The 20,330-nt window shown below is 38.3% G+C and overlaps 1 protein-coding gene across 6 annotated transcripts in view; it reads left to right on the top strand.

Annotated features, from left to right (window-relative positions):
• Window positions 1-369: 369 nt before the first annotated feature.
• Window positions 370-20,330, top strand: part of LOC133617262 (SWI/SNF-related matrix-associated actin-dependent regulator of chromatin subfamily E member 1-like) — a 33,481-nt gene continuing 13,520 nt past the window's right edge. Inside the window, exons 1-9 of one of the 6 annotated variants that reach the window (XM_061977148.2) lie at window positions 370-506; window positions 1,339-1,384; window positions 3,350-3,395; window positions 11,600-11,643; window positions 15,500-15,604; window positions 17,554-17,634; window positions 17,946-18,077; window positions 18,305-18,476; window positions 18,548-18,582. In XM_061977148.2, coding sequence (XP_061833132.1) covers window positions 3,389-3,395; window positions 11,600-11,643; window positions 15,500-15,604; window positions 17,554-17,634; window positions 17,946-18,077; window positions 18,305-18,476; window positions 18,548-18,582 — 576 coding nt within the window. In that variant the 5' untranslated portion in view covers window positions 370-506; window positions 1,339-1,384; window positions 3,350-3,388. Of the gene's footprint in view, window positions 507-727; window positions 849-1,338; window positions 1,385-3,349; window positions 3,396-11,599; window positions 11,644-15,499; window positions 15,605-17,553; window positions 17,635-17,945; window positions 18,078-18,304; window positions 18,477-18,547; window positions 18,583-20,330 lie in introns of all 6 variants that reach the window. The other 5 variants (XM_061977144.2, XM_061977145.2, XM_061977143.2 and 2 more) reach the window with 5 other exon arrangements.

The following is a 20,330-nucleotide window of genomic DNA, read 5'->3' as shown; positions in this document are numbered from 1 at the left end:
TATATATATAAATAAATAAAAAACACCAAATTATTTAGGGGGGCTTAAGAATATTTTAGGGGGGCTTGAGCCCCCCTAATATAGGCCTACAAAGTTTGGTAAGTACTGCAAATGTTTGTATGTAAATAGTATTCACATACAAACATTTGCAGTACTTACCAAACTTTGTAGGCTATTACAGGATAAACCATATCGACTAATTTTCAAAATACGGGTGTACATTGTTAAAGGCAATAGTTGATATACTCTAATATTGTTTATAATGGGTCACAACCTACCTGTTTGTCCTTTATGCGACAACTTATTTCGACTGCTTTTTAACATGAGACCGCGGCGAGGGGCGATGCTATTGTGTGAGAGCTGAGCATGCGCACCTCTAGAACATTCTGCAGCTCTCCTCCGCGCCAGCCCCTATTTATTCTTGAGGAAGCAAGCTATCCGGATAGCCATCCCCAGTCAAAGCCACAGCATAATTCATACAGTGGTGAGGGGGAAAAGCGTTTATGGTAGGTGTTATATTGAATTTGAGAGTCACGGTGTTATTAAAAATGACGAGAATTGACTTGGTTTGGAAATGCTAATGTCTTTAAGACGCTACTGTACCCCGAAGTAGCCAGCTAGCCAGCGCCTCATCGGCATGCTAACGTCCATTTCTCATAAATTGTATTTATTACCATTCCACAAACGAATCTAAATCCTTACTTATGCACCATTACCACATTCATAGGGTCTATTGCAACCTAGGAGGACGGTATAGCTCGGTTGGTAGAGTGGCCGTGCCAGCAACTTGAGGGTTCCAGGTTCGATTCCCGCTTCCGCCATCCTAGTCACTGCAGTTGTGTCCTTGGGTAAGACACTTTACCTGCCTGCTCCCAGTGCCACCCACACTGGTTTAAATGTAACTTAGATATTGGGTTTCACTATGTAAAGCGCTTTGAGTCACTAGAGAAAAGCGCTATATAAATATAATTCACAATTCACTTCACTTGCCGATGTAACATAGTTTGTTTGCCTTGCATGAGCTTGTTTATTGTGTTTTTGACTAACACTAGGTAAAAATCCACATCAGTTCCAGTCTATTTTTGTCATTTTCCACTTAAACATGTAAAATTACACGCTGGCTGCAATCATCAGTAACCACTGTTGCCATTTGTCTTGGGGATCGCCATTACATTGATAACTAGTTATCCACTCAAGCTGCAAATTGAGACACAGGCTTGCTAAACCTCAACCTACCGGTAGTTGAAAGCTTTACTTTGCAAACACCTTTGTTACACCAGTGTCTTTTGCTCAATGTCAACATTTACCAAATTGCTGTCTTATTCTTTTGTGTTGCAGCACCGATGAGATTGAAGTGATACATTTATCTGTGCCAACATGTCAAGTAAGGAATTCATCATGTTTTGCGGTTATTTGTGCCTTTTAAAAATATATTGTGTCATAAGGCATACTCGCCAACCCTCCCGATTTTCCTGGGAGACTCCCGAATTTCAGTGCCCCTCCCGAAAATCTCCCGGGGCAACCATTCTCCCGAATTTCTCCCGATTTCCACCCGGACAACAATATTTAGCGCCCTCTCTCACCTGAAAAGGAGACTACCGTATTATATATGTCTCCGTTATCCATAGGTTTATCTATAACTAGGGATGTCCGATAATGGCTTTTTGCCGATATCCGATATTGTCCAACTCTTTAATTACCGATACCGATAACCGATATATACAGTCGTGGAATTAACACATTATTATGCCTAATTTGGACAACCAGGTATGGTGAAGATAAGGTACTTTTTTTTTAAATTAATAAAATAAGAAATAAATTAAAAACATTTTCTTGAATAAAAAAGAAAGTAAAATATAAAAACAGTTACATAGAAACTAGTAATTGATGAAAATTAGTAACATTATCTGTTAAAGGTTAGTACTATTAGTGGACCAGCAGCACGCACAATCATGTGTGCTTACGGACTGTATCCCTTGCAGACTGTATTGATCTATAATGTAGGAACCAGAATATTAATAACAGAAAGAAACAACCCTTTTGTGTGAATGAGTGTAAATGGGGGAGGGAGGTTTTTTTTGGGTTGGTGCACTAATTGTAAGTGTATCTTGTGTTTTTTATGTTGATTTAATACAAAAATAAAAATAAAACGATACCGATACCGATAAAAAAAACGATACCGATAATTTCCGATATTACATTTTAACGCATTTATCGGCCGGCCGATATTATCGGACATCTCTATCTATAACCCATGAAGTAGGCAGGCACGGAGCTATTTCTCAGCGTGTGTTTATTCCAGCCGGCACGTTAATACACTGACACACAACATTCGGATTCCCATCCTGCATTGCTTCAAAACTACGGCAAGTAGTAATGTCCAAAAACATAACAGAGATGAAGCAGAAGAACGAAGAAGAGACATGGCGACGACGAGTAAGAAGAGGAAATACGCTTGCAAGTTCCAAAATGATTGGAAAAAATAATTTCAGTTCATCCAGGACAGCTCGAAGGGGAAGGGGTATGCTGCCTGCACATTTTGTAGATCAGACTTCTCCATTGAACACGGTGGCCGAACGGATATACTCATTAATGAACGGATTATTTATATATATATATATATATATATATATATATATAAAAGAAATACTTGAAAATATATACACCCCCACCCCTCCCATCTCCCGAATTCGGAGGTCTCAAGGTTGGCAAGTATGTCATGTCATTTTTAGAATTTCCATGTCTTGTATTTTGTTTCGGTTTACAACAAATGAGGTTAAATTATATTGGAATTTGTGTTTTTCTTTAATTTTCTTGGGCTTCTGTTAGGTGTGGTCAGCTCAATCTATAAATTAATCATATTGAAACCTAGGGCTGGGCAATATGGACGTAAGAGTATATCTCGATATATTTTTACTTTAACTTGATATATATATATATCTCGATATATTTTCCGGGGAAAGTATACATATAAAGATATTCATTTTTGAGCGAGATTCAGAATATACATAGTTTGTTAGCCACGCATGAGCTTGTTTATTGTGATTCTGACCAACACTAGGTACAAATCCCCATTATTTACTGCACCTACGGTTTCCACTTAAACATGTTATATTACACATTGTAACCACTGTTGCCTTTTGTCTTGGGGATCGCCGTTGCATTAATAACTTTGTCTCAATTCTCGCATTTTGACCGCAGTTATCCACTCAAGCTGCAAATTGAGACACAGGCTTGCTAAACCTCAACCTAGTTAAAAGCTTTATTTTGCAAACACCTTTGTTAAACCAGTGTCTTTTGCTCAATGTGAACATTTACCAAATTGCTGTCTTATTCTTTTGTGTTGCAGCACCGATGAGATTGAAGTGAAACATTTATCTGTGCCAAGATGTCAAGTAAGGAATTCATCATGTTTTGCGGTTATTGTGCCTTTTAAAAATATATTGTGTCATAAACCAATTTTTAGAATTTCCATGTGTTGTACTTTGTTTCGGTATACAACAAATGCAGTTGAATTATATTGGAGTTATGGTGTGTTTATTTTATTTTCGTGGAATTCTGTTTGGTGTGGTCAGCTAAATATCAATCATATTGAAACCAATGGTAGTAGGATATGTATGTAATGTACTTTTTTCTAGTGTAATATTTCTTCTGTGCAATATTGTATGTCATTACAGTTGTCAGTTGGGTTATTGTGCAGAAATATGGGAAAACAACTACAAAAGTAACCCTTCATTCATTAACGGTGTTACAAAAAAGATCAGTTAGAATAATACATAATGTTGGATATAGAGAACATACAAACCCTTTATTCATTGAATCGAAAATACTGAAATTCCACAACATAGTGAATTTGCAAATAGCTAAAATTATACACAAAGCACACTACAATCTGCTACCCAATAATATACAACAATTCTCAACAAAAGAGGATAAATATAATCTTAGAGAAAAATTTAATTTAAAACATTTGTACGCACGTACAACACTTAAGACCTTCAGTATATCAGTATATGGAATTTAATTATGGAATAGATTAAGCAAATAAATCAAACAATGTACTAATATAATCCACTTCAAGAAACTCTTCAAACTTAGTGTTTACAAAGTACAAAGAAGAACCATGATAAACATTCTGAATTTATTTCATCATCCATTCATTTTCTAGATAATCTTACTTATCTCACCATATGAATATATAACTTACTTCAGTAATTATTATTTAGTTCTTTTTATTGTTATTACTTATATTGTGAATAAATTGAAAACAGGAAGTGAACAAAAGTTTTAGCAACTGCTATGTAAAGCAAAAGGGGTAGGATTAAATAAGCTCTGCTTCTTTCTACTCCTTTTCAAACATGTTGAATAGAGAAACTGGAAATTCTGATGTATCATGTTGTATGTATGCATGCATGCATGTTCGAAATAAACACAAAAAACTCAATAGTTGTTAAAGTGTTATTGATTTTCCATTCTATTAATTCCATATATCATTATATCTTAATTTTACTCATTTTAATTTGTACCCTGTTTAAATGTAAAGTGTATACTGCAACTGTGGAATTTAAGGCTGCAGCTAACGATTCTTTTTCTATCGATTAATCTATAGATTATTTTTTCGATTAATCGGTTAATCTATAGATTATTTTTTTCGATTAATCTATAGATTATTTTTCCTTTTACCGATTATTTTTTTTATTTAAAATGAAGATGAAAAAATAAATGTAGGCCAGTTTTTTCAAAAGGCATGGCTTTTATTTACAAAAAAAAAAAGTATGGCCACTCAGTCAACATTGACAACAACATGACAAAATATTCTGTAACAATGTAAACATTTAACAAAATTAAAAGTAGCTTATTTGCTTTTAATGTGCAAATATAAAAGTAAACATCCAGTGCAAATCTTAATATTCTGCAATAGTATAAGCATTTCAAAAGTAAAAGTATTGCTTATTTTGCTTTAAAATGTGCAAAAATAAAGATAAACATCCAATTCAAAAAAGTGCAAAACGGAAATATTCTGTAACAACAGTGTAAACATTTCAACAAAAGTAAAAGTATTGCTTATTTGCTAAAATGTGCAAAAATAGAGATAAACATCCAATACAAAAAAGTGCAAAACGAAATATTCTGTAACAACAGTGTAAACATTTCAACAAAAGTAAAACTTTTGCTTATTTTGCTTAACACAACAATGATAGTATGATTAAAGTGAAAGTTAATTGTTCGTTTGTACATAGTATACGTAATTGTTAATGTTGTAAAAGGTATTTGCACAACTAATTAACGTTAGCGTTAAAGAGGAGCGCGTCTTTGTAAACACTGAACAGGCACGCCAAACGCTCCTCTCAGAGCGAAACGGTGCTTTAGTTTATGAATTTACAACGCAGATACAAATGACACATTCATGTTTTTGTGTAATGATGACAACGTATACTCACGCGGACGATTGACTAGTTGATGGTGATGGCAAGAACGCTGCCGTTGTGCTGCTATGATAGGTCATTTCCGCTCGACACAGTGTGCATACAACAACATTATTAGCAGAGGTGGGTAGAGTAGCCAGAAATTGTACTCAAGTAAGAGTACTGTTACTTTAAAGATTTATTACTCAAGTAAAAGTAAGGAGTAGTCACCCAAATATTTACTTGAGTAAAAGTAAAAAGTATGTTGTGAAAAAACTACTCAAGTACTGAGTAACATACACACACATATTATATATATATATATATATACAGTATATAATTTATATTTATTTATTTTGCCGTTTTTGTTTACATGTTAAAGGTGTTTTAATGAATATACATGCATGTTTAACATATAGATTCCTTTCTTTCATGAAGACAAGAATATAAGTTGGTGTATTACCTGATTCTGATGACTTGCATTGATTGTAATCAGGAAGTAGTGCTGGTAACGTCCACGTTTTCAAATGGAGGAGAAAAAAAGTTCCTCCTTTCTGTCTAATACCACATGAAAGTGGTTGTTATTTGGCATCTTATTTGTCCACCTTCCATATTCGTTTTTATACCCTTTACAAGAAATACATTGGCGGCAAACTCCGTAGCTTGCTAGCTTGTTTGCGCTGGCTTTCGGAGACTCTTATTTTGAAAGCGCAGGCGCGATGGAGCGGGACTTTTATTGTGAAGACAGGAACTGTGCAGTCAGTCTTTACGGTTGAAATAAAAAAAGGGTCTTTTTTCCTTCACACTTTTGATTGATTGATTGGAACTTTTATTAGTAGATTGCACAGTACAGTACATATTCCGTACAATTGACCACTAAATGGTAACACCCGAAGTTAGCTCGGAGCCAGTCAGGTCATGTGACCCCTGGCTCTGTTTGATTGGTCCAACGTCACCAGTGACTGCATCTCATTGGTGGAACGAAGTGAAACGTCACCAGTAAGGCAGGCACTATGAAGGTCTGTCTGACAGACCAAAACAAACAAAGCGTGCATTAACAGATCGATAAAAATTAGTAGCGAGTAGCGAGCTGAATGTAGATAAAAGTAGCGGAGTAAAAGTAGCGTTTCTTCTTAGGCCGTTTATTGAAATACTCCCACACTTTTGACGACTTTTGGCGTGCTTTTTTTCCCCTCGCTCGCACCGCTCGCATCGTCTGCTTTGCGCTCCGCCATGACGGTAGTGTGACGTAAATAGGCGACGCGTCGACGAACAAAAACGTCCTGGACGTATTTACGTAACCGATGACGTCGACTACGTCGACGCGTCGACGTTGTCGACGCGTCGACATAGTCGACGCGTCGTTTCAGCCCTAGTGGAATTTTCCCAGAGCTGATAACAGCGATATATGCTTTCAAGTTAGAGTCTCCAATATCTACAACAGGGTCACACTTGTTTTCGTTATGGGCCACATTGCAGTTAGGGCTGTCCTTTTACAGTAAATGGAAAATCTCAGCTTAGTGGCCAGAATTTTACTGTAAAGTGTACTGTAAATGGAAAAACGGCACCACTGTTTTTTTTAATTCTGGGTTTTTTTAACCGTCAAAATGTGCAACCCTTTTTCCGTTTACAGTAATACACGGTAAAAACAACAAGCGTAGATTTTACCATGACAAAAAGCTCAGTTGACAGAATTTTACGGTTATAAAAAAAGGTTTTATTTCTATTTTAGGTTAATATGTGTCATGACTTGGACTATGGCTTGGTTTGTTCTCCTGAGGTGCAAGTGAATTGGACTGGTCATGGCGTGAAGGTGAAGACATTATTTATTTTACACTAACAAAGGAACAAAAAGCGCGCTCAAGGCGGAAGTAGAAACTTGACTAACGAAACAAAAAGACTTGCACGTGAGCAAAAAAAACTATGTACATGAACAAAAGTCGCTAACTGTGGCATGAATACAAAAAAAACTTACTTGACATGGTATGAAGTGCGCAGCGGTAAACAGAGTGTGAAGCAGGGTGTCAGGGGTATGAATACGGGGATGTCGTCAGGACGAACAACAGAAAATGAAAAGCTTAAATAACACAGACATGATTAACGAAAACAGGTGCGTGACTCAAAACGTGAAACAGGTGCGTGACGTGACAGGTGAAAACTAATGGTTGCTATGGTGACAAACAAGAGTGCACAATGAGTCCAAACGTGGAACAGGTGAAACTAATGGGTAATCATGCAAACAAGACAAGGGAGTGAAAAGCCAGAAACTAAACAAAACATGACTTAAAACAAAACATGATTACACAGACATGACAATATGCTGTAAAAAAAAAATCAAATTTAACCCCCGCCATCTACAGTGAACAATTTGATGGTTAACTTGCTTTGAAATCCTAGTTCAAGCAAATATCTGAAGCATTTGTTTCAACTTCAACCCCAAAAATTGTTTGGAAAGTATGACAATACAATATTTGTTGCAATATAGGTTAATATTAAAGTTGAAAAAATTAGCAATTTCATGCAGTATGTACATTTTTTACTGTCCAAACGGAAAGAACAAATACATTTAGTAAGCAAAGATATAGTACCTTATTGACGGATATTTTTCCAGGCCTTTAAGGGCCATATAAAATGGCGCGGCGGGCCAGACCTGGCCCCCGGGCCTTGAGTTTGACACCTGTGATCTACAATATGCAATACGATCGGAAGAATCCCGATATTTGTAGCTTATTCGAAAATGACTATCTAAAGAAGTCCGGGTACTCGCTAATTATAGCAACAAAATTGCTAAGTTGGCAACCTTCATGTTTCATCTTCTTATTCTCTGGCAGACAAATGAGGTGCGTTAAAAAGCGGAGTGACGGAGCCATCTACTGTACAGACTTGTAACGACAAGCTGCATTCACAGACAGACCCATTTTAATGTGTTTATGAGCAATGGCGTAACAGACAGCGCCAAATCTATTTGAAGCAATCCAAATACTTAGCCCCACTTTTTTGACAGTCTGCTGAATTTCACAGAGGAGATCCTCAGGAAAAGTACGCAAAGACAATATCTCCTATGGAAGCTCAGTGCCTTCACAAAAACAATTTAAAAACGGTCCTTTTCCCTTCATTGAGAGCATCATTGCATTCCAAATAACCTGCTGGTTTCATTCAATCAGCCCTAAGGACAAAAAGACGCCTGCTAAAAAAGTAACGGTCTGATCTAAAATAGTTGTGACCTCTCTTAGATCTTAGTTTGTGATTATCTTAAATGCAAGGTAGCAGGCTGTATTATACGAGATCCTCCACATGCTCTGTAACCCCAAATTTGAGTGGCTACCATCAGGCCGCAGGCTTCGCAGTCGAGCCTGTAGAATAGAGATCGACCGATAGGGTTTTTTTCAGGGCCGATACTGATTGTTAGTAGTCAAAGGGGTCGATAAGCGATATTTGGAGCCTATATTCATTTGCAGTAAAAGTTATTTCAACATTAATAGTATACATCAGTAAACAGCTGGACAAAGCTCTAAGTTTGTTTTTGGGGGTTTTTTTTACATTATTTTTTAGGAAACGTTGCACTAGTAGAGACATGTTTATTGCAGCGCTAATGTTGTGGTTAATTTAGCACCAAACAACATCAGAGGATTTCACAAACACCTTTATTACGTGTGTCTAATGGTGCTGGTCAGAGGAGCATCAACATTTGCATTTCAATGTATGAGAAATCTCCTGGGAAAATTTGTTAAATATGTGATTTCTCTACATCACATTAACTCGTCATCTACTCAATTTTATAACAGATTTAATACATTATAAGGTTTCCTCGTGAGTACCTCTAAAACATTGTGAACGTTTAAATAAAGTCATGTGTGGTCGCGTTAATGCTGCTGTGGAAAAATAAGAAGCAACTTTTTACACGCAGAGCAAACGAGCTGATGCTTGAACAGTGGTTATTATTTTTGTACTTCACTAATTATTTATTTTTCAAATACTACATACTGGTTATATCTGCTGATGTAGTTCTGTTGTAGTTGTAAAAACAAGCATGAAAAAAAAAAAAGACTGATACGTGTAGCCATTACGAATCGGCTTGTCGCTTTAAAGTAAAAAGCTGGGTTTAGTACTTGTCTGATGCGCTTCCTGTTTCAACAGTAAAGCGCACACACAGTTCCAGGATGCAATGTCGTGAATGATTTAATGAAGTAGCAGAATGTAAAAAAGGAAACCTGCTTAGTTTGTAGTAGAAGTGTCCAAAGCTTTCAATAAAGCGCCCAAAGTCTCCTACAAACCGTGCAATATAGCGTTAGAACAGCGGTCAACAAAAAGTATGGTTATCCAGCTCAACTTTCTTCTCTCGCCATGCCAAATGCAGATAATAACACACCTATTATATTGCTTCCCTCTAATGTCATGTGACACATACTTCTGTTCTGTGAATACACACCTACAAACACACAATGTTACCTTGAATGGGTAACGGGACGGCGTGGTGAAGTTGGTAGAGTGGCCGTGCCAGCAATCGGAGTGTTGCTGGTTACTGGGGTTCAATCCCCACCTTCTACCATCCTAGTCACGTCCGTTGTGTCCTTGGGCAAGACACTTCACCCCTTGCTCCTGATGGCTGCATGGCAGCTCCCGCCATCAATGTGTGAATGTGTGTGTGAATGTGGTAATACTGTCAAAGCGCTTTGAGTACCTTGAAGGTAGAAAAGCGCTATACAAGTATAACCCATTTATTTATTTATTTACCTTATATACACATCCCTGGCTCCTATAATACCGATTAAAAAAGACGCTGATACCAATATACGTAAAAAATGCCAAATATTGTCGCCGATAATTGGTTGATCTCTGCTGTACAACTCATAGGAGGGGGTCAACTTTTGTGTCTAAACCATGCTATTCATTAACCCACAGCATTCATTATGAACATGTATAGGATGCACCGTTGAATTGTTCACAAATTAGTTTGTTGATTAATTTAGTCTGAAAATAATCGTCCAAATCATTCAATTATTTTAAAACCTTTCTAGTACAAAGTGTCAGTATTTTTAATACTGGCCCTTACTTGGTGGAGGATCTATACCAGGAACCCGCGGCTCCGGAGCCGCATGCGGCTCTTTGATCAGTCTGATGCGGCTCAGCCGCTTACTTGCCGACCCCCCCCCCCTGCCCGATTTTCCCCGGGAGACTTCCGGATTTCAGTGCCTCTTGCAGAAAACTCCCGGGATTAATATTCTCCGATTTTCACCCTTACATTAATAATAAGGGCGTGCCATGATGGTACAGCATTTAGCGCCCTCTACAATCTGTATAAACAGCGTGCCAACCCAGCCTCTTGTTATATGCATCTTCTGCTTGCACACGTAAGTGACAGCAAGGCATACTTGGTCAACAGCCACACAGGTTACACTGACGGTGGCCATTTAAAACAACTTTAACACTCTTACTAATAATGTGCCACACTTTGAACCAAAACCAAACAAGAATGACAAACACATTCCGGGAGAACATCTGCACCTTAACACAACATTAACACAACAGAACAAATAGGGCTGCATGGGATTCTGGGTATTTGTTCTGTTGTGTTTATGTTGTGTTAAGGTGCAGATGTTCTCCCGGAATGTGTTTGTCATTCTTGTTTGGTTTTGGTTCAAAGTGTGGCGCATTATTAGTAAGACTGTTAAAGTTTTTTTATTACAGCCACCGTCAGTGTAACCTGTGTGGTTGTTGACCAAGTATGCCTTGCTGTCACTTGTGTGCAAGCAGAAGCCCCATACAACGTGTGGCTGGGCCGGCACGCTGATTTTAGTGGGCGCTAAATGCTGTACCATCACGGCAAGTTTGAGAGAACAGTTGCCTTGACAATCATAGTCTGCCGGAAAAATCGGGATGGTTGACAAGTATGACGCTGTCACGCGCCATTCATATAAACCCGCGGGCCGTACTAACATTCAATTTTCATATTAAGGTGTGGGCTGCGTGTCTGAGATCCTTGGTTTATACATAGCACAAAGCAAGAAAAAAAACTTTGTATGCAGTGTTATTTCATTTTAAATTTCAAAGTAATTTTGTGGCTCCCATTGTTTTCTTTAATTTGTGAAACTGGTCAAAATGGCTCTTTGACTGGTAAAGGTTGCCGACCCCTGATCTATACCAATCTAGTTTTGCACAACCCTAACTTTTTTTTTTTACCTTTTTTGTTTTAGAGAGGCCGTCCTATGCTCCTCCCCCTCCCCCTGTCCCTACAACAGTAAGTATAAGTCCACATATTTAACTTCACTGACCTGGGGCTCATGTATGAAGACTTTTGTGGATTTCCTTCTAAAAAAAAAATTTAAAAAAAATTAATGTGTGCGCACACATTAATTCAAGCACATTTCTCTCATACAGTGCATCTGGAAAGTATTCACAGCGCTTCACCTTCTCCACATTTTATGTTACAGCCTTATTCCAAAATGTAATAATTAATTTTTAGTCTCCAAAAATTCTACAGACAATAACCCATAATGACAATGTGAAAAGTATTTTTTTGCAAATGTATTCAAACTGTTAAGTTCCACTCTTCTACTCCAAAAAGGACCTACAGACAATTCACGATTTCCAATTGATCAACTTTTTATTTTCCAACTTGAAGCATTGTTGGTTTCATTTCAGTTGATCTTCAAATAATCAGGTTGTAAACCTTCAAACCACAGAAACAGAGATATTAATGTGATTACACAGGTATTTTCAAACAATGTTTTACAAATGCTTTTAAACCTCTGAATAATGTTTTAAACTTTCTACATAATGTTTTAACTTTTAGCAAGAGTTACCGTAAACATGAATTTATCCTTTAAACCTCTGAATAATGTTCTAAACTTTCTACATATTGTTTTAACTTTAAACATTAAACCATAAGCTTTGACTTTAAACCTTTTAGCTTAAACCATTTAACATTTTAACTTAAGCTTAAACCATTTAACATTTTAACTTCAGCTTTAAACTTTTACGTGTGCTTTAAACTGGTCAAACACAGTATGCAATCAATGCTCAAAGTGTAATGCAGTAATTCAACTTGAACCCAGCAGTTTAAACAAACAAATTACCTAAGATAGTTCAGTAAGCAAATTAACAAGCTTGCAGGTACAAGTTAAGCATATCAAAGTATCGTCATCAAATGAACCATATTCACCGACCATTGGTGTGTTTGGAGAAACTTGTAGAGTAGATCTTGCGGGTTGTGGCTGCTTGCTGTTCTTCCTTGCACGCAGCTTGTTTGGTGAATGAGTCTGACTGAACCTTCTTCCTTTTCAGGTGTTTTCAATCAGTAATTTGGTGGCCATTTTACCATGGCATTCTGGGAATTGTAGTTTTCAATGATTTTGACCATGTAGGGCATGGATTACTGACACTTCTGAGTTTTTAACTCCACACAAACTAAAAAATCACATTTACATAAGTATTTCCAGTTCAATACTTTGTTGATGCACCTTTAGCAGCAAGTCTTTTTGAATACAGTGCTACAAGCTAGGCACACCTACAGTATCTTTAGGCAGTTTCGCCCATTATTCTTTGCAGCACCTCTCAGGCCCCATCAGGTTGGATGAGAAGCGTTGGTTTTCATTCTGGATGTCTATGTGCATTGCTGCATTCAGGGGACGAGTTAAAAACCTGTTCTAACATGATTCAATTTAAAAGACTGTTTTAAAAAAGAAGTACTGAAGAAGTACGAGGAGGAAAGAGAGTGATGCCCTCAGAACAGAGCGATGGGAGAGAGGTGTATGGTCAGAGGGTTTGTGCGTGCGTGCGTGCGTGCATGCGTGCGTGCGTGCGTGCGTGTGTGTGTGTGTTTTGTCTCGTCTTGTCTTGTCTCATAGTAACAGTGGTACTATTGTATTGTTAGTGTACAGGAGCTTTTCTTGTTTTTGTTTGTATAGTATTGTTCTTGTATTATATTGTTTATGTTAAATGTGGAATGAGTGAGAGGAGTTAAGATATTATAAGCATTTGCTTCATCCAACCCCTTTTCAAGCCTTGCATAAATGTCTTTGCCAAAATGTAAAAAAAAAAATAGTGTGTTGTTGTACTGTACAGGTTTGAAATAAATAATTTAATTCACTTCAATTCATCTTTCCCTCTATCCTGAAAAGTCTACCAGTTCCTGCCGCTAAAAACATCCCCACTGCATGATGCTGCCACTACCATGCCTCACTGTCGGGATGGTATTGGCCTGGTGATGAGCGGTACCTGGTTTCCTCAAGAACATGACATCTTTCATTCACCCCAAGGAGTTCAATCGTTATCTCATCATACCAAATAATTTTGTTTCTCATGGTCCGAGAGTCTTTCGGGCGCATTTTGGCAAACATTTTACTAGGAATGACTTCCGTCTGGCTACTATACCATACCGTTTTTTCTGCAGAGATGCTTGTCTTTTTGGAAGGTTTTCTTCTCTCCACAAAGGAATGCTGTAGCTCTAAGAGAGTTACCATTGGGTTCTTGGTCACCTCCTTGCCTAGATCAATGCAGCAATGTACAGAGACATCCTGGATGAAAACCAACGGTTATCATCCAATCTGATGGAGCTTGAGAGGTGCTGCAAAGAGGAATGGGCGAAACTGCCCAAAGATAGGTGTGCTAAGCTTGTGGCATCATATTAAAAAAGATTTAGGACTGTAATTGCTGTTAAAGGTGCATCAACAAAGTATTGAGCAAATTACGTAAATACTTATGTTCGTGTGATTTTTTTCGTAGTTTTTTTTTTTTTTTTTTCAAATTGAAAGCAATGCGAAGGTCATGAGTTCAATCCCGGGCTTCGGTATCTTTCTGTGTGAAGTTTGCATGTTCTCCCCGTGACTGCGTGGGTTCCCTCCGGGTTCTCCAGCTTCCTCCAACCTCCAAAAACATGCACCTGGGGATAGGTTGATTGGCAACACAAAATTGGCCCTAGTGTGTGAATGTGAGTGTGAATGTTGTCTGTCTATCTGTGTTGGCCCTGCGGTGAGGTGGCGACTTGTCCAGGGTGTACCCAGCCTTCCGCCCGAATGCAGCTGAGATAGGCTCCAGCGACTCCCCGGGGCCCCGAAAGGGACAAGCGGTAGAAAATGGATGGATGGATGAAAGCATTTTTGAAGAAAAAAAAACTTTGACATTGCCATCTGAAAAAGTTTGAGGACAAAATGAATGACTGTAACAAATTGTGGAAAAGGTAAAGCGTAGTGAATACTTTCCAGTTGCACTGTATATCCAATCAATGTAGAATTAGGTCAAATGTTGGAGTAGCTGCGCCACTCCCTGTCCACGCCCCCATTTAAATACACAAATGATATTGAAATTACTCTGAGATTTCTGACTCGCACAGTCAGAGATACTGAGCAAGACGGCAAAAAAATTAATTTCACCTACAATGACTTGGAAGTGTTTCTTGCTGCGGTGTAAAAATGTACTCTATTTCACTATTGTTGCATGTTAGTAAAGCAGGGCATGCGCCAGGGAAAAGGTGTGGTTTAGTATTTCACATTTTACGCACAGGTTTTTAACATGAGTGTAATTTGCACACAGAGACTAGACAATCAGGGGCTTGGTTGAAAGATCTTAAGATGTAGTTTAACCAGAAAAAAACAGCAACTCACTAACTTTAACCACTGACTCGTAATGATGCTGTAAAGAGGGGATATACGGTACTGTAAAATTTCAGGGGCACATGTGCCACGAAATTAATATTAGGAAGTACATAAATAAATGTAATCACCAAGAAGCCACAAATCACGCACAATGCCAGCTTGTAGCCTGTTCCCAACCATGCTGTTACTTAGAATGTAAAATCATGCATTAAACCAGGCCACATCTCTACAATGTTGCCAAAATATCCATAGCTTACGTTGGCCATGAAGTTGGGGTGAGGCACCGCACATTTCCACGTTCATTTGACTCTTGATGCATCTCGACTTTGCAGTGAAAAAGGGCGTACGCCAGGTTTTTGTGTGTACACTCTTACTACATGAGCCCCTGGTATCTCACTTTAATCAGATCTTATTTCTTATTAGCTGACAAGTTATTTTGTTTGTTTGTTTTACCAACCCTTTTTTGTGTTATTTGTCATCTGTCTCATGTGTTCCCATTAGCAAATGCCCAACAATTCAGGGTTTGTGGGGTACAATCCCTACAGCCATCTGGCCTACAACAACTACAGACTGGGAGGGAGCCAAAGCAGCAACAGTCGGGTAACGGTATGAATATTATCCTCGCAAAAACAAAACCAGGTGTATCCCCATAAATGTAGTACACCGCACATTAGCTGCCTTGCTCAAGGCAAAGCATTGTTCAGCTAAGCATTTGTGAGTAAAACAAACTACAGACATTGCTTAGCTTTGCTTTTAGTGTGACAAGCCCAAACTCAACTGCTATTGCTGACTTCATCACAGTGCAAACTGGCTTAGCAGCAATATGTGTATTCAAACGCCACCTGCCTTCAAAATCTGCATTTCTGACAGCCTTGTTTAGTAACCCATGCCATCTCTGTTGCCATGGATTTACACACTCGTTGCTTGGCATGTCTTTGGCTGCCCAACAGTAATTCAGTCACTGCATGCAAGCTGCGCTTGGCTAACTCTGGTAATGGCATTATGTCTCACAGCAGGCAAATCTCAGCTTTGGAGAGATTTTCTTTGCTTTTTTTTCATAGTGAGTGGCACTTTGTTGTATAATTCTGTACATAGCTCAACTATTATGGGCCTCACTATTCTATTTAATTTCATAAGAAATATACTATATTCATGTTGTTGTTTTGCTTGTTTTTAAATCTATTTTTGATAATAACTATAATGCCTAATAGGCATGTCCCGATACAACTTTTTCACTTCTGATACGATACAAAATATTGGAGCCTTGAGTATTGGCCAATACCGATATTTATCCAATTTCATATCAGCACAAACATACATAGTTTTATTAATTTGTAGTGTGGAATGTTAGAAAAGGCTTGATCAAGTGAAATTAATCAAACAATTGTAGACGGACACTACCCTATTTATTATTAAACCGTCTGGAACAGATGTATGATGTCTTTAAGTTAAAGTGAAGGGGTAATTTATTTTGGTGACAGCTAGTGGCTACAATAATTCAATACATCAAGCTCATGACGCAGTAATTTAAATGATGTGGACACGTTTGTTACTGGATACTTTCTGATGTGCATCTATCTGCCTTTGAGATTTTGCATGTGTAAGTAATATGCAACTATAATTGTTTATATAATTATACATACACTTGTTTATATTAACAAATGTATTGTTTTAAGCCACAATATTGTTCAATTAAAAACACTTTTTACTAGGGCACGCGCGCACGCACACAGACGCATGCATGCGCGCACATTACTCCTACTACGGGGGGGATAATGAATATCTAATAAAGTATCAATCATCAACAATAAGCCTACAGTACCCCGTTTGTGGACAAAGAGAGACACAGCCAATCACGTTCAATCACTTTATTAACTATTAGTGAAAAGGTTCCACAGGCGCTGCCATCAATAATCTCCTTCCAGTCCAAAGACCACCAATTCTTAGCTAAAACAGCCAATGAAGGCACACTCGCTGACGTCACGCGAGGGCGCCTTAAAAATACAGTCTTTTAAAGGAACACACACTCACCTACTCTTTTCTCATGAAACATCTCTCAAATAACCTGGTGTTTGAAAGTTTTAAAAAAAGTAATAGGAGTAATCATTAATTACTTTTCCCTGGTAATAAATTAATCTATTAAAGAAAAATTGTTAGCAATTAATTTAACTTTTTGGGAAAGTAACTGTAATTAATTACTTTTTAAAGTTATTTTCCTAACACTGCTTATAACCTACCATCTTTACCATTTGAAAATGACTTGACTAAAATACAAGAAAAAACAATATTGTATGCTTTTTGGAGGACATTTAGATATTAACTGGCTGTCCATCTTTGCACAAGTTAACACGCTGCAGGACTGCTTGTACTAAGCTTATAGCAAAGATTTTAGATGCACGTGGTATGAACTAATACTTGTCTTTGTTGATATCGAACCGATACCAATATCAGATTGCGAAATTCCTAATCGCAAACATAGATTTGGTTGGCCCGTTTAAATGTTTTCTGAAAATACAACCAATTTTTAAAGGTCTTTTTTCTTTTTTTAATGTCAGAATTCCCCCGGAATAAATATTCCAAAACCACCCAAGCCACCCGATAAGCCATTGATGCCATACATGAGATACAGTCGAAAGGTACGTTTGTGAAATGAGTGTATTTGGTGTCATGTGCATTGTTGGAATACATTGATTCAGTAAAGTAAAATATGAACTTTGTTTGACATGTTAGTGTTTTTTGCATGTTAAGGTAGATTTGTAGGTTGCTATAAATTAAGACAGGACACAGGTAGGACTGTCCATATTCCTTTAGTGGGATTTATCAACTTGGAGATGGAGCTTAAAGCACACGGCCTCCTCTGGTTTGTGACCTCTCTGCAAAGTGATAACCACGTATAGCCCCTCCAACCCAGCCCAATCCCACCCCCATGTCTGGTTCTCATCACCAGGTTTGGGATCAAGTAAAAGCCTCCAATCCTGATCTGAAGCTATGGGAAATTGGGAAGATAATCGGTGGCATGTGGAGGGACCTCACTGATGAGGAGAAACAGGATTATTTGAATGACTACGAAGCAGAGAAGGTTGGTTGTTTTACAAGGGATGTGTCTGGGTCTTTTCTGATGGATGACCATTAGATGTGTGTCTCCCAACAGATGTGGGCCCCTGTTGTCATAATTTCTTCCTTTTGTAACAAATGATCTGTAACCTCTTCCCTTATCTTGACCAAGGTGATAGAAACAAGGGTCCACATGTGTTCCAGTTTGCCTTCTCTGTTTCTTTGTCATTCCTGTCATCTCCTCCAACATAGATCGAATATAACGAAAGCATGAAGGCTTATCACAACTCGCCAGCATACCTGGCTTACATCAATGCAAAAAGCCGGGCTGAGGCGGCACTGGAAGAGGAGAGCCGCCAGAGGCAGTCCAGACTTGACAAAGGGGAGCCTTACATGAGTATTCAGCCAGCTGAGGATCCAGATGGTAAGCCCACTCATCTTAATTCTTTGTATACCAGCCTTGACAGTATTTTGACACTGCTGAAATTACTTTAGCAGGACCACACAGAGGATCTCGTTTTCCTCTCCAGGTACAAATCTTTTAAATACATGTAGTATTTTTAAATGAACATAATTTTCCTGTTGTTTTATAGAGTGACACACAAATCAGAATATAGTGCCAGGGAAATGTTGCTCTCCCGGGGTATAGAATAATTGCAGTTAAAGATAACAATATTCAGGTAGAAATCTAGCTGGTTGCAAGTGCACATCAGATTAGATTCAGCCTTGAATTTGCATTTAGCACTCAATTTGATGGATATTGCATTATATCCAACAAATAGCTTGTTGGGTTTAGAGCAGGCTTTTCGTGTGTGCGTGCGAGCGAGACTGGGCTTTATGACTGTTGAGTGGTTCTGCACGCTTCCACACCTTGCATTTCACAGCCGTGGTAATATACACCGAGGTGCCCTGCATAATGTAAAGAAGTATTTCGATCTCAGTAACAGAGCAGATACTTCGCCTTCGCCATTTGTGACTGTCTGTATTTAATTACGAACTACCAGGTAATACATGAAACAACAAACAATTCCTGACTTCCACATGTAATTCTTACTGCGTGGGAATTTAGAGCAGAGTTTCGATGCATACTGACAATGTTAACAGATATATATTACTATAGCAAACTTTAAGTCCAGAGTCTTGTGCTTGTACGGGTCCAAATGAAATAATCCAGAGCCACCACACCAGTCAAATATCAGTGTGGATGGATTAAAGTTTACATGCCAGTCGTCATCTTCTACTGTTGTCTATTGCTATATTCCTTTTAAAGCGTGCATGTTGCTTTTGTCAGTTGCAAAGAATAAAAAGGACTGCATGAATGTGCACTTCTCTGGTGAAACTCAATGGATGACTTTTGGGTGATGTTTGGTACGCAGGCTGAATATAGAGAGGTTCGGATTTTCGTTACATTTCCCACAATGCGTTGCCGGTATTTTTATGCAGCAATATTCATAATGCCAACGACATGTGCTATTGTCAACTGTCACAATCGAGCAGGAAGGGATAAAATTAGCTTTTACCGAATTCCTATGGTTATTTATGGCCAGGGAGAAACCACCAAAAAGAAGTGTGAAAGGCAAAAGCGAGCATGAATTGCTGCAATTAACTGAGCAAATGTAACGGGCTATGAACATCTTCGTGTTTGTTCAGCTCATTTAATTTTAGGTCTTTGAAGTAGGCAGCATCCAGTAAGCAGGTTTCTGAGTTCCTTTACTCACTTCCCTTATTCGAACTGTAGCCTCCACATAAAACAAAACTGAAGCCACATGTAAACAGCATTCTCCCAATTCTGTCTTACAGTCACAGTGTGCTGAGATGCCCTTAGATTTGTTATCCCTACTTATCCAGGGTGTTAAACTTGGCTTCGATAATTTATGTTCGTGCATGACTCTCGCTTTGATGATCAAGTCTCTTATAGTTTTGAAAGTCCTTTAAAGTGTAAAATTGGCTCGGTTGGAAAATAAGAGTTCACCAAGTCCGGGTATGAGACATGGAGGAAGATGTTGTGGTCTCTGCTCCACTCAGACTTGTCGATCCTTACATCCCATCACGGCCGCTTCCTCCTTGTAACGACGAAGGACTTCTGATCCAAGGACTCGCTGTTTTGTCTCCATCTTATCACAGCTTTTGCAAAGTTATTTTCCTCAGAAAAGTTCCTCAGCATTGCATGTAGCGCTATCGAGAACATTGGTGCTCGCCCTTCAAAACGGATTCCGGCTAAGCATTGTGGGATACTTCTGGGAAAAATCTCTATAGATTTTTATTGCTCTACAGTATA

Source organism: Nerophis lumbriciformis, linkage group LG16 (genome assembly GCF_033978685.3).
Source record: "Nerophis lumbriciformis linkage group LG16, RoL_Nlum_v2.1, whole genome shotgun sequence".
Classification (NCBI taxonomy): Eukaryota; Metazoa; Chordata; class Actinopteri; order Syngnathiformes; family Syngnathidae; genus Nerophis; species Nerophis lumbriciformis.
The sequence above is the reverse complement of the archived record's forward strand: the minus strand, read 5'-3'. Positions and strand labels throughout refer to the sequence as shown.